This window comes from Egretta garzetta, unplaced genomic scaffold (assembly GCF_000687185.1).
Source record: "Egretta garzetta isolate BGI_Z169 unplaced genomic scaffold, ASM68718v1 scaffold251, whole genome shotgun sequence".
Classification (NCBI taxonomy): domain Eukaryota; kingdom Metazoa; phylum Chordata; class Aves; order Pelecaniformes; family Ardeidae; genus Egretta; species Egretta garzetta.
The window spans coordinates 7,816,445-7,829,366 of record NW_009258952.1 but is presented as its reverse complement, the minus strand read 5'-3'; the positions used below and the strand labels follow the sequence as shown (position 1 = coordinate 7,829,366).

Here is a 12,922-nt window from a genome sequence, read left to right as displayed (position 1 = left end):
CTATGTTATAAGCCAGCAATTATGATTAATGCATTTTAGTATCTGTGGCCCTATATTAGCCTAATGCATATTTCGGAGATGATAATCTTTCATTTTGTTCTTTTGCATGCAAGAAGTGACTATAACAAGCGATAGAACGTGAGGAGGAGAAAATCCTATTGTTAGTTTTGCCGCAGAACTGGTCGTTACTTGACTACTTAGAAATATAAAATGTCCATCATTAAGTGTGAAGCTACGAGCAAAATACTGTTATGTCATGCATGAATGTTTCATCACTGTGAGAAGAGACCATTTCTGGCTGGACCAGTAAAACTAAATCAGGAAAGGCTCCATTATCTTTAATAACTCATTAAAAGATAAGCAAATGGGATTTGAATTCTTAAACACAAATTGAAAATCTGAGAAACAAACTTCTTATACTGCATAGGTTGCCTATCTAATATAATCTGAGTGGACAGAACAATAGGGAAAAAAGAATAAGAGGAGATGAATGTTTGCCAAAAAATTCAAGCCCCAAAACACTCACTCATTTTCAAAATTGTTTTATTGCAGTTGGGTAATAAGAGATAAATACCTAAGAGCAAAATCCAGTAAGTCACATTTATTTTTCTTTTGGAACAATTCTCCAAATTGATTGTGTTTTATGATAAAGAACAAAAAGTTGCACTACATTTCAGAACATTTTGTTCTTTAAAACTGGTCAGGCAGGTGGGAAATACTAAAGTACTACAAATTAAATGAATAATTTTCCACTCCAGCTTCATTTCCCAAATTGAACAAGTCCAAGCGAAAGAAACCATGACTTTTTCTGCTTTGGAGATGCGTATCAGCTGGTGATGCACTTCAAGCTATATTAATTTGATTAAAAAGTTTATCCTTAATAACCTGAGACATCAATCCATGTATCGCTTCTATGGTGGTCTTGCAGCTGAAAAACAAGCATAAATTCAACGTTGGCCATACACGGAACCAAACTGTCATTTTATTTGAAGATATTCAGCTGTTTTGGAAGTTCAGGGTGCCCATAACCCCATGAATCTTAGCAACTGTCTAGAAAGGAAAAGTCACATGCAGCAATTTAGCTATTGTTGCCAATAGCTTTTTCTTACTTAAAAAGCAAACCAACGAGCACTCTACACACAGAGACCAATTCCAGAAAACTTCTTTGTCTGGCAATTTAGGACATCTTACATTAACAATAGCAAGTAAGCTAGCTTTGTGGTCATCTGAACCAAAAATAAAATTAAAAAAAACCAATAACAAACCCTGGGGGAATGGAGCTACCATCTGTTATCAATACCTGAAGGCTCTTGCTGTTCTCCCCCTTATCTCCTTTGCCTAACCCCAGGACAGTAGTGTGCAGTAACCATAGCTCCTCTAAGAAACTTTACAGAGAACATTAAAGGGAGAGTTTATAGAGCTAATCAGTTATTAGTCAAAATATGCAACATGTAAAACCCCCAAACAGCAGAGAGGATTCCTACTGATCCAAGTTTCATCCAGCGTGCCTGCCTTAGGGGGATGTAGTGGCAAACTAACAAAAATGTCTCAGAACAGAATATACAAACGCAAAAGATGAATCAGCCCTAAAGGCATGGAGAGTAGGGACAAATTACTACTAGATGAATAAAGGAATCCTAGCCAGAGGAAGCTGGCTTGGAGCACAATTTGGCTAATGTGTATGAACTCTTAGAAAAAGGCTCTTAGAGATCTGTATGTACAGTAACAAGATACAATATAGCCAAGTGTAAGCACCTTTATGCTAATGGCTTACAGTATTGTTTTTCCTCAAACAAGTACACCCAATTATCCTTTAGCAAACTTTACAACTTTATTTCTTGAAAGTAATTTAGGTGCCACTGAATCAATTGTCCTGGTGTCTGCACAAGTCTGCTACTCTCTTTTGTCTTTTCTTAGGGAAGATTATTTGTTCAAGAAAAACATGCATCTGTTACAATCCATGTTGAGAACTACAGGAGCCTCTGTTACACAGGAAAGCAGAATTGATAACAACAACAATCCCTTCCAGTCTTACAATTTATAAACTAACTACTGAAGATGACTAAATAAAAACAGAAAAAAATCTCTAGAAATGCTGCAAGAAATAATATAGTAGGATGATCAGAAAAGGAGTGATTTCTTAGAATAACTGTAAGCACGTGAGAGTAATGTGAAAATAAAATGTGGTTAGTGTTACCAGACACCAAACGAGGATGAAAATCAAAGCAGACTTGTCAGCAACTCTATCCTTCTCATGTCTTTTAAAGCATTGCTATTGTAGCTGTTTCACTACAGGAACTGGGAGGTATCACCTAGCCTGGCTGTTGTGAGTTAGCAGCAGCCTTAACTCCATTGCAAATGTATTCTACAACTGAAATAGGCTAGATGGGTGTTAACTTCTGTAAAGTCAACCCCCCTCCAACTTGATCATGTTTGTTAGAAAACTTGTTAAGAGCTGTTAACTTTCCATAACAAGGAAACAAGCGCACAGAAGACGCTGGCACAACAGCAACTCTGATTCTATTTAGCAATGACATACTACACTTGCAGGTTTTCCCCCACTGCTTATTGTGGAACAAAGGCTTGTCCAACACAAGCCGACTCCTCTCCTTATTAAGGTAAAGCCATGCTGAGCAAGATGTAAATAAAATAATTTATTTATCAGTCTCTTCACACAAGGCCTTCTTTTTGTCTCTTGATTTTTTTTACCTATCGTTAAACTCACCACTCATCTGGTATCTCAAAAATCAGTTCCTTGGTAAAGTTTGTACTATGGCACATATTGCTTGCTAATGTGGCAGGGGAGGGCGGGGAAGGGAATACAAGAAAACTGTTCTATGTATCAGGATAAAGTGATGGAGGAAGAGGATGACAAAACCTCCAAATCTGAAAAGTAGAACATCCCAGATTTTATTAAATTTTTGCAGTCTGTTCTAAGGGATTCTATAGAATTGTTCCTTATTAAATGGGATTGTATCTCACTCAGAACATTCCTCAGACACACGCAGATGAGTCCTGTCTTCACCACAGATGGGCCTGAGGTTATACTAGCATGCACAGTACAGTACTTCTTGGTTTTCAAAGCCTGGAATTTGCCAAAGTTCTTGAACAGCCCAAGATACTGTATGACTTGTTGGATACTATTAGCCTTTGCTGAAGATTTTCCTTGGAAAAATGGTGACCATAACATTATATAGATAGTCTAGGCACATGTATCATTCCTAAGACTATTGGGAGAGAGATGTAAATATTAGTGAGGAGCAATGTTTGTACTTCAAAGCTCAAACAAGATTAGAGCTGCTTACCAACAAACATATAAAAAACACTCAGGGAAAACACTACAGGTTCTCTGGAATAATGCTGTATAGTCAGCGATGGCAAGTTAAATAACTGGTAACAGCAAGTATTTGCTATCAGGTAGGGTAGCTAAATATAAAGGCCAGAATGTCTGCAATCTACTTCTTAAAAACAAAACACAAACCAACAAAAAGCCCCCTTCATGTGTGGAAAAAGGATGTATTAATTAAAAAAAATATGAAAAAAAGGGAGTTCATTTTTAAGTGAGTGAAGGTATTACACAAGTGTAAACCAAACTTACTGGACTAGCCCCTAGTTCTTAAAATCACGTCCTATGCAATAATTTTTATTTACAGTTAGCTTAAACCTGATTAACCACAGAAAACATGCTATTTTCTAGCAATGCTACCTTTTTGTATTTGACAGAAAACATCTTTCTTGGTTTGCCATATACTGATGGAATTTAACAGGGATTTTTTGTTTAATAGACTATAAACTAGAGTTGAATTTATGCCAGAAACAAAGATTGAAATGCCATTGTAGGTTTAATAAAGGCAAGATTTTCTTAAACTTTCAAAAGTAACTAGTGATATTTGGAGTCTCTCATTCCTATCTATAATCTAATCATTCTTACCTATAATCTTGGTAGGTTACAATTTAATTGGTAGGTCACAGTTAAAGGCATGGTAAGTTTAAAACAAAATAACACTTTTTACAGGGAAGAACACAAATATGCATTATCTTACCTGTCTCTTGTTGCTTTTGCAAGTTTGTCTTCTGATTTCTTATCATGAGTCTCTAAACCCAGCATGAAACTGCCCCTTCCAAGCTGAGCTTCTGACTGTTCCAATTTTTCAGACAAATCAAAGACTTGGCCAGTGGTGTAGTCAGCATTCTTAGGAGAAAGAAGGTAATAAACATTATTGAATTCTAAGCTATAAATTCAAGCATTTATACACAAAATCAACACAATCTAAAAAGAGCATTTAAGACTGTAGTGCTGCACATTTTAACCTGTATCTGCAATAGAAGTGATAAAGAACACGAGTGGCACACGAGTGGTGGTTGAGAGAACAGAAGCTGAACATCTGACAAATGCTCAATACCTAAAGCCTGAAGTGGGCACTCTCTATTACTTTTTGCCCATGCCCTAAGTTATGAAAGAGTAAGTAAAACTCCGTTGGTTTTGACGAAGAGGAAAGGTATAAAATTGCCTTTTGTAGAAGGAAGGTTTTGATGCTGATCTGTGACATTGAAGGTCTACCCGCAATATTTCTGCTGCAACCTCGTTTTAAAAGTTCCATTGTATATTTTTCTAAATTGTTTACTTATTCAATACCATTATTTTAAGGCATACTATTCATTACAGTGCTGTAAAGAGATGTAAGGTTAAAAGGAGTTTAAGACAAAATCTAAGCGTATGGAGAACTCCGTAAAATGAAACAGTAAGTTATTCCCACCTTCTACTTTTAGAGAGCAGATACAAGGAACATTTCAGTATTTATCATTAAGAAAACCTTCTTTTCTTGTTCAGTCTGACAAATAGCTTCTTCATGTGGGATCTATATCTACCAGTGTCCCATTAAGCATTTTACAGTAGAGGGTCTGGCTTTCAGCACTAATGAATTAATATATGCACATGATAGCACACTATGGTACTTACAGTCAGCAAACTAGAAGAACTGAGAGTGTTCACCCAGTACTTGTTCCACAAAAGCTCAAGCAATTTACGATCCAAAGATGATTTAAAGTATGAGACTTCTAAAGCATAATACCTTTAAAAACAAACATGCAAACAAAGTAAGCTTCTATCTAAATATATCTTGTTTGGCTGTGACACCAAAAGTACATACATCTCAAAAAATCCTTAGCAATGGCAAATATCTTCAAAAAGATCAAAGCACCAAACAATAAAAAAAAGTTACCCCCCAGTTCCAATTCTAACTCTAAAAGATTTTCCATAAACATTTCACATAGAGCTTTAATACAGGTATACATAATCCCCACACATACTGCTGTGTTCTATTTAATGAGATTGCAAGTTTTTTTAATTAGTCTCTTAACGACTTCTTGTGCAATGCAATGATGCCCTATTCCATGCTTGGGATCTTCAATACTGTAATAACTGTTACTTACATATGCAAAACTGCAGTCATCTTTAACCTCTAATTCAGTTAGGAATGTTTGATAGCAGTAAATGTTACAAACAGGCAAACAATCTTACATTCTACCACACCTATTTTGAAAGTCAGGCTTTAGTAGTGCTAAAGAATTCACAAGAGATGATGAAGGAGGTAGAAAGCTGAGCTATGCAATGTCATTAGTGTAGGTGAATTACAGCAACATTAAAGAGTTATATTAAACTTCATTTTGATCAGGAAATTCTTGAGCAGGTTATCAATAATCCTATTATCTCTCGATTTCTCCGGAAAGTTATTCTGTTTGGCATTTCTGTAAGAAACGCCATCAGAGATAACAGTGCTTTAAAATCTACCCACACACCACACTTTAATATTTCTGTGATAGAACAAATACCCTTATTTCACATATGCTAAGAAAAATGAGGTACTAAGTTCTTCAAAGAGATGTGTGGCAGATCCAAAATTAGAAATCCAAGTTGTTTGAGGGCTAGTGTAATAAACTTACTTAAAAAGATTAAATGGAAGCAGTTTCACATTGAGCATTGCATACCAATTAAATTTTGACTAAGGTTATCCAGACTGCTACTAAGAAGTGATCAGTAGTCACAGACATTCTAGAGAGACAGGATCATTAAGGGTCTGGAGAAGAAGTCTTACAAGGAGCAGCTGAGGGAACTGGGGTGGGGGGTTAGCCTGGAAAAAAGGAGGCTGAGGGGAGACCTTATCCTTCTCTACAACTACCTGGAAGGAGGTTGTAGTGAGGTGGGTGTTGGTCTCTTCTCCCAAGTAACAAGCGACAGAACGAGAGGAAATGGCCTCAAGTTGCGCCAGGGGAGGTTTAGATGGGGTATTAGGAAAACTTTCTTCACCGAAAGGGTTGTCCCGCATTGGAACAGGCTGCCCAGGGAAGTGGTTGAGTCCCCATCCCTGGAGGTATTTAAAAGCTGTGTAGATGTGGTGCTTAGGGACATGTTTTAGTGGTGGGATGGCAGGGTTAGGTTAATGGTAGGACTTGATGATTTTAAAGATCTTTTCCAACCTAAACAATTCTATGGTTCTATGATGTGTGTGCTTCCACAAGTTGGATCAGATCAGGGGACTGATGCAGCAAAACAAATGCTTTGACAAATAAGTAAACATAGGCATGAAGTGAGGAACGTGTCGCTGGGGACTGAACAGTTAAAGAAAGAATGGTTAAAACTAAACTACCTTTTTAATTCATGGAAAGTAAATTAGGAGGAGAGAAAAAGCAGTAATTCTTCCTGTTGCTGATGTTATCCTTGAAGCAGCTCCACCTTCCAATCCTACCAAAGACAGAAACAATCTAAACATGCCCAGTGACGCGGGACAGAGATATGCAGCACTTGCCACTACTCAGAAGAGCAGACAGATTACAGTCTCCCTAGCTCTGCTGCTAAATCTACATCTGACACTTCCTCCCTGCCCTAAGAAAGCACCACTACTTAAAGGTGCTAAGGAATCAACTGCTAAAGTTTTAACCAGGTTCATCTTCATCTTTGTAACAGCTGTCCCTTAAAAATATCTCCTGATAAATGACAGTAACACTTTTTCACAAAAGCAACAGTGCTAAAGCAACAAAGAACTTCAATATTTGAAACACTCCAAAAAAATGTACTTTTCCGTACTGAATCACTAACCTAAACACAAAAATTGAGAATATGTGCTAGAGTTAGTAGTTTTTTTGTTACTTACTGTTTACAATGTACACCAAAGTCTTCTATTTTATTAAGTGGAATAGTCTGGTATTCGGAGGGACCTTCATCTGGAGGTTTATAGCCCTAAAAATTCAACAAAGGGCAAAGATGACACAGTAATTTTGGGACTTTTTAAAATGCCTAAACTCTTTGAAAGCACTTCACAACAATTCTAGTTTATTTTTTCTAGGGAAAATGGAATTTCCCCCAGCAGCCTGAAATTTGGAATTTTCTTGGATCTCAGATTTACATTTGGCTTTACTAGCAGTCGTTACATTTTCAGGTCTATCAAAAAGCACGTTGGAAGCAAACTAGTGGTCATAGTTGAGATTTTTCAAACAAGTAAGATGACAAGCTATGATGAGATCATTTCTTAGATCAAAGGAAGAGCCAGCTTCTTCTCAGATAATATTTCTCTACCTACTCTTGGAAGTGATTTCAATCCTCTTTTGAGAGAAGAAAGGAGGCATGAGAAGAGGGAAGAAACATCCATGCCTTGGATATGCCTTAGGGATACCTAAAACTTCAGTTATTTATTTAGCCAAGATGGTGCCGCTCACCGCTACTGACTATCCAAGAGCTGCCCACAGACCACTGGGAGGACTCCCTAAAAACATGCTTCTAACATGCATCTTCCATATAGGATTTGGTTTCCAGGCGCAGGATTACTCTCCCTGCTCAAAATTCTGAAAGTATTTATAAAGTGGTTTTGCCTACAGAAGTGAATATTCTCCTGAATCACAAACTGTTCTAAGATGATCTCTTTTGTATTTGAGCACACAAAAATAATACTTGAATGCAGCTGGGAATGTCTCACAAATATTTTTGTTAATTACAGTTTTACTGGATGTCAGACTGAAGTTCTTGATGAGTCAATCATAACTGGAAATTTGAAGGATATACCTGAACTTTATTAGATTGAAATTAAATAGCACAGTTATATCTCTGCCAGAAGTATAAATGAAAAGATTGCATTTGGAGATCTAGATTTCCAATATCTATCTGATTTCCTAGTTTTTAGCCTAATCCTTCCACGTTGTTTAACTCACTCATTTTTTGGTACATTATTTTGCGAAGATTCATAATATTTATTTGATAGAGTTAAGTAGATAGTTTTAAATCATGCTTTGCTAAAATGAAAAGCAGATTGTAGCATAAAACACGCTATTAACATTTGGGTTTAGGTCTAAAAAAATGATAGAGAAGAATTAACATAAATCTATTTTGATAAATGCTACCTACAACTCTATCCATTAAAAAATGGGTACATTGAGCTATATAATCTTAGGACAGCTCCATTATCTAGACAGTCTTTGATTTAACACTGTCAAAAATCTATGAAAAATGAACTAGAAGTCAACCTTTGTAAATGTAATCAATATCCAAAGACATGCAATAACCAGTATATCAGCACGTCTTTCTTTTAGAATGAACAATGACATGCAGTAGAGCACAGCAGATCAAACTGTCATGATCGAACTGCAGTATCTTTAGAACCAATCTATTCTCATGTAAAGACAGTTTGGTGATCACATACTAGATAACTTTAACTATTTACCTTAGGATATGTCCTAAATGCTCCAAGATTTACTTTTCCTGCAGATATTGTTCTTGTTGGATCAATCTGTACAAATACAGGTAATGCTTGTTATATGCATTTTATAAATTATTACACACATAAATGAACTTTATAGTAATTGTATTTCAGAAACATAATTAGTGCAAATTACATTCATTTTGTCATAAACAGTACTTTTCAGTTGGCATCTGTTGGTATAAGACTCTCTAAAAAGATGGGAATATTCATAGCATTCTATGGACTTTTTTTTTTCCCAAACTCATTTTCCTTATTTCCCCAAATACTTTAAGGGAATTGCACTTAAGAGCAATCAATAAACCATAATAAAAATCTGCATTTTAATCTTATAACCACTAGAGGTAAGAAAATGTATTACATGATCTGCTGTATTTTGGTGGAAAACAGAGGAAACTAATGAAGGAATCTGCTTGCGAACATATTTACTAATGCTGTGTTTAAATTTAAAAGTAATTAAAAAAAGAAAAAAGAAAAAGAAAAAAGCAGTCTGAAGGAAAGTGTTCTGAATCTGTGAAATTATGTCATAAAGTAAGAGAATTCACATGGTGGAAATACTTCTTAAGGGCTATTTATCCTTTTCTAATGTAATTCTTCCATCAGAGTTATATTCCTTCTTTCTGACTCACTTCAGTCTTTTTTCCTGTATTTCCTTCAGTAGCATGGTTTATACAAATAGTATCTTAGTATCTAAAATAAGGTTTACTTTTGATTTCAAACGTGATTTGAAGCCTGGAAGACCCTGAAGGACCCAAAGAGTTTCTTCAGATTTTTTCTTCAAAGATAGATTTCCTAGTGTCTTCTACCTTGTACTATGCCACTGATTTAATTTAAAAGGCATTTTAAATGCAACACAACAGAACTCTGTGACATGCTTTGCTCTATTTTGACAGAAGCAGCAACAAAACCCGAATTTTGTTCTATTGCAGGACATTGAATATAGATTGCTCAATAATTTTTTTTTTTTTTTGCAAAAGTACTGAGTAGAACTTTAAGTTAAGAGTTTTCTATGGATTTACACAGAACACTATACTCGGAACAATGCTGTGAAAATGGCCTTGGTAAGCAATACTACTGGTTTGACCAGTATGTGGCCAGCAAAGCAAAAGAAGTGATACCAATTTAAAATTGGATCCAAGACTTCCACTGTGTAAAATACACACTACTAGAACGTTGACTGAAATCTAAAAATTACGCCCGCCTCCTCCTCCCCCCATGATTTACTATACAGTTTTATCAACTATCAGCCAATACTTACAACCACTGCTACAAAGGGTTCTTGAAATTGCTGGTTAAGCATCTGGGTACTGACGTCGATCCCAGAGAGCCAGCAGCCATAGCCAGGGTGACTGTGATACCAGCCAATTGCATTTTCTAGACGACCAACCTAACAGCAGTGAAGGAAAACAAAACCAGTGTTCAACTCCATTCCGAACGCATCAGCTGCCCTCTACTGGGCCTTCCAACATACGACAGCACGGTGAGAGGATAAGGAATACACAGCCTGTGATGCTAACTTACTAATAGTAAACTAAACATACACCTTACTTTGCTAAACTATTTTCTAGAAACCATACAACCCGTAGCATTAGCATTCGCTGTTACAGCTACTACCACAGAACAAAGAACTTGAAGGAGCCAGGCGAGACGGTTAAGTAAGCTGAGGCTTGCCACAGCGTGGAAGAGTAATTTCTTACGGTGGATGTGACCTAAGTACACATAATCTCATATAATGTATAGTATGCCAGTAGAGAACGAACATTCATTATTTAGTACAGTAACACATCTCAGAGGCATATAGAGAGATTATTGCTAGGTTTAAAAAATAACTTCAGAGAGGCATGTTTTCGAACAGCAGAAGGGACAGAAATTATTGCGAGACCATGCCGTGAAAGCCAAAAGATGAATTTTTGAGATTTTTAGGAAAAACTCAAAATAGCAGTTTCCAAATAATATCCCTAGCTATCTCTACAAATGCTGGAAAAAGAACAAACTAACAAAACGAAACACCCCCAGGAGAACGAACACCCATTGCACCTCATTTTGTAAACCTCACTCAGGAATTGCTTACTGGCTGCTCCATACTGAGTTCAATAATCTTGATATGACCCTATATACCAGTTCTTAACTGAAAGTCACGCGTTTGGATGCATCACCTGCTTGGTTCTGCCAAATACTGAGTACATCAGGAAGGTTAAATCAGAAAAATGTTAATATGAGACAAAACACACAAACTGCCTACTGAATGGAACATTTATTTTTGAATTGGTGAACAATATTTGTATTTTCTTTACATCTCCCATAATAGAGAAGGAGAGACCAACAAAACATTAAAGAACACGTGTTATTTTTCAAAGCCAAATGACACATTTTGTCTGTATTAACACCAGATCCTGCCCATGGAGAAGCGAGTAACTGGAATGCTGGCATCTGTAAAGTGCTTATGCAGGGGAATATATGAACTTGCAATCTAATATTAAAAAAGTTATTCCAGGAACAACTGCTTGCCAAAGATCAAATATGGAACACAGCCAGCATGCAAACTCTGCCAGAGCACCAGTAAAGCTAAGTTATTATATTTGCACACAAGTTCAATTTCAAAATCGTGAAACCAACTATAGACAAAACTGTAGAATGTAAACAACTAGAAAAATGTTTCCTATCATATGAGTACTCCTACATAAACCTGGACGGTTTTAAACAGAAGACAAACTAACTACATAAAAATACTAATTTTATGGTATATACTTGCTGTTTTGAAACCCATTATTTCCACTTAAGAACTGGATAGTACGAATATATCCTTACATAAAGACATCTTTTCAAGTTCAAGCTCCCTACTTTTCTGCAACAACAGTGCAGCACTATGACATTAATAGTTTCCAGATAAAAGGAACCAGATTAAATAATTTCAAAAATTTCTCTTTAACAGGGATGAATTAAAAAAGTCTCAGCATACACCGACTTCTGGATTATGTTTACTCTTTTCTGATGTTATGATCCAGCCTAATTCACATCAATTTCATTATCTCTAAGTGTACAGAAGGCTGTACAGCTCTCTAAAATAACCCAAACTGTTATCTCCAGTCAATAAGTAAGGGGCCTCTAATTTCAACTGTTTTAAAATACTTCCAGGATTAAGAAAAATCAAAGGGTATACCGGGCCTCAAATCTATTTGAGCTTGAAGAGTTATTTCAACGCGTATCTGTAGTATAGGATTGCCCTGAATTTGAAGAAGCATCTCATCAGGTGCTCTGACGTGCCATGCTGGTTTCTGCATCAGCCACAGAGCAGATTGGCATTTTTGTTATCCTGCTGCATGTGAGAATTTTACTGCATAGTCAGGCTTCATATGACATGGGTCTCTGAATACAGGGTGACAAAGAGGGGGAACAGACATCTGAGTCATTCATCTAAACTTCCAAATTGTAAATATGAATAACTAAGTTGCGCTGAAACGTACTTATTCCTTCATTAGCATTTTCTTCACAAATGTCTTTTATTTTTATGGAAAACAGCAGCATGGCCACGCAGTAAGACTTCAGAAAGCAAGAAGGTGAGAGTAAATGTTGTATCCCCAATCTACAAATTGCAAGTATCTCTGACACATACCTTTTTTAAATTTAATTTTGCATACTGCTTTTAGAAACATGTATTACATCAGGTACTTTAGAAACACACTCCCTCCTTGTTCCATCCATAAGCCGCCAGCTGCAGCCACAAAAACGCTTCCTGAGCAATGAAAATAATTTATAAAGGAAAGGAGAATCTAGTATGTTATGACCTACTGTAAGACACAGGAATCTATATGCAAGAGTGTTTAAAGGGACGATTAGCTCACAAGACCCACAGCCGCACCAGGGAGGGAAACACCCTCCCCCGCTTCTCCTTACCTGCTTTGCGTTTTCAATGTAGGCAGCCATGTACTCGTAGGCGGCCGCCTGAGCGTTGACGCGAGTCTCGGTGCCCTCCACCGGTAAGGCGAAGCTGTCCATGATGATCATGGTCTCCCCGTCCACCTTGCCCAGCATGAGCCCCATCACCTCCAGGTTGCCCCCGGACCTGGCGTGCATCACCATCTTCAGGAGCGCCAGCGCCGAGATCTTGCAGTACTTGAAGTAATGGTGGCTGCAAGAGAGAGGCCGCGGAAGCCATCAGGGCCGGCGCCCGGCCC

The 12,922-nt window shown here is 37.0% G+C and overlaps 1 protein-coding gene across 1 annotated transcript; it reads right to left on the bottom strand.

The window, feature by feature from the left end:
- Positions 1-526: 526 nt before the first annotated feature.
- On the bottom strand, positions 527-12,910 carry COPS5 (COP9 signalosome subunit 5). Its single transcript, XM_009634511.2, has 7 exons — positions 12,642-12,910; positions 10,006-10,134; positions 8,712-8,777; positions 7,152-7,237; positions 4,961-5,072; positions 4,044-4,192; positions 527-928 (listed from the first exon to the last, which is right to left on the bottom strand). The coding sequence occupies exons 1-7, from the start codon at positions 12,825-12,827 to the stop codon at positions 844-846; spliced, it is 813 nt and encodes a 270-aa protein (XP_009632806.1). The 5' UTR covers positions 12,828-12,910; the 3' UTR covers positions 527-843.
- Positions 12,911-12,922: the final 12 nt, after the last annotated feature.

Excerpts from the sequence above, each read along its gene's own strand:
- COPS5 (XM_009634511.2), bottom strand. The coding sequence starts at position 12,827 with ATGGTGATGCACGCCAGGTCCGGGGGCAACCTGGAGGTGATGGGGCTC. Across the intron at positions 10,135-12,641 it reads ACATTGAAAACGCAAAGCAG|GTTGGTCGTCTAGAAAATGC; the intron begins GTAAGGAGAAGC and ends CACTGCTGTTAG. Across the intron at positions 4,193-4,960 it reads GTTCTTCTAGTTTGCTGACT|AATGCTGACTACACCACTGG; the intron begins GTAAGTACCATA and ends CTTTCTCCTAAG.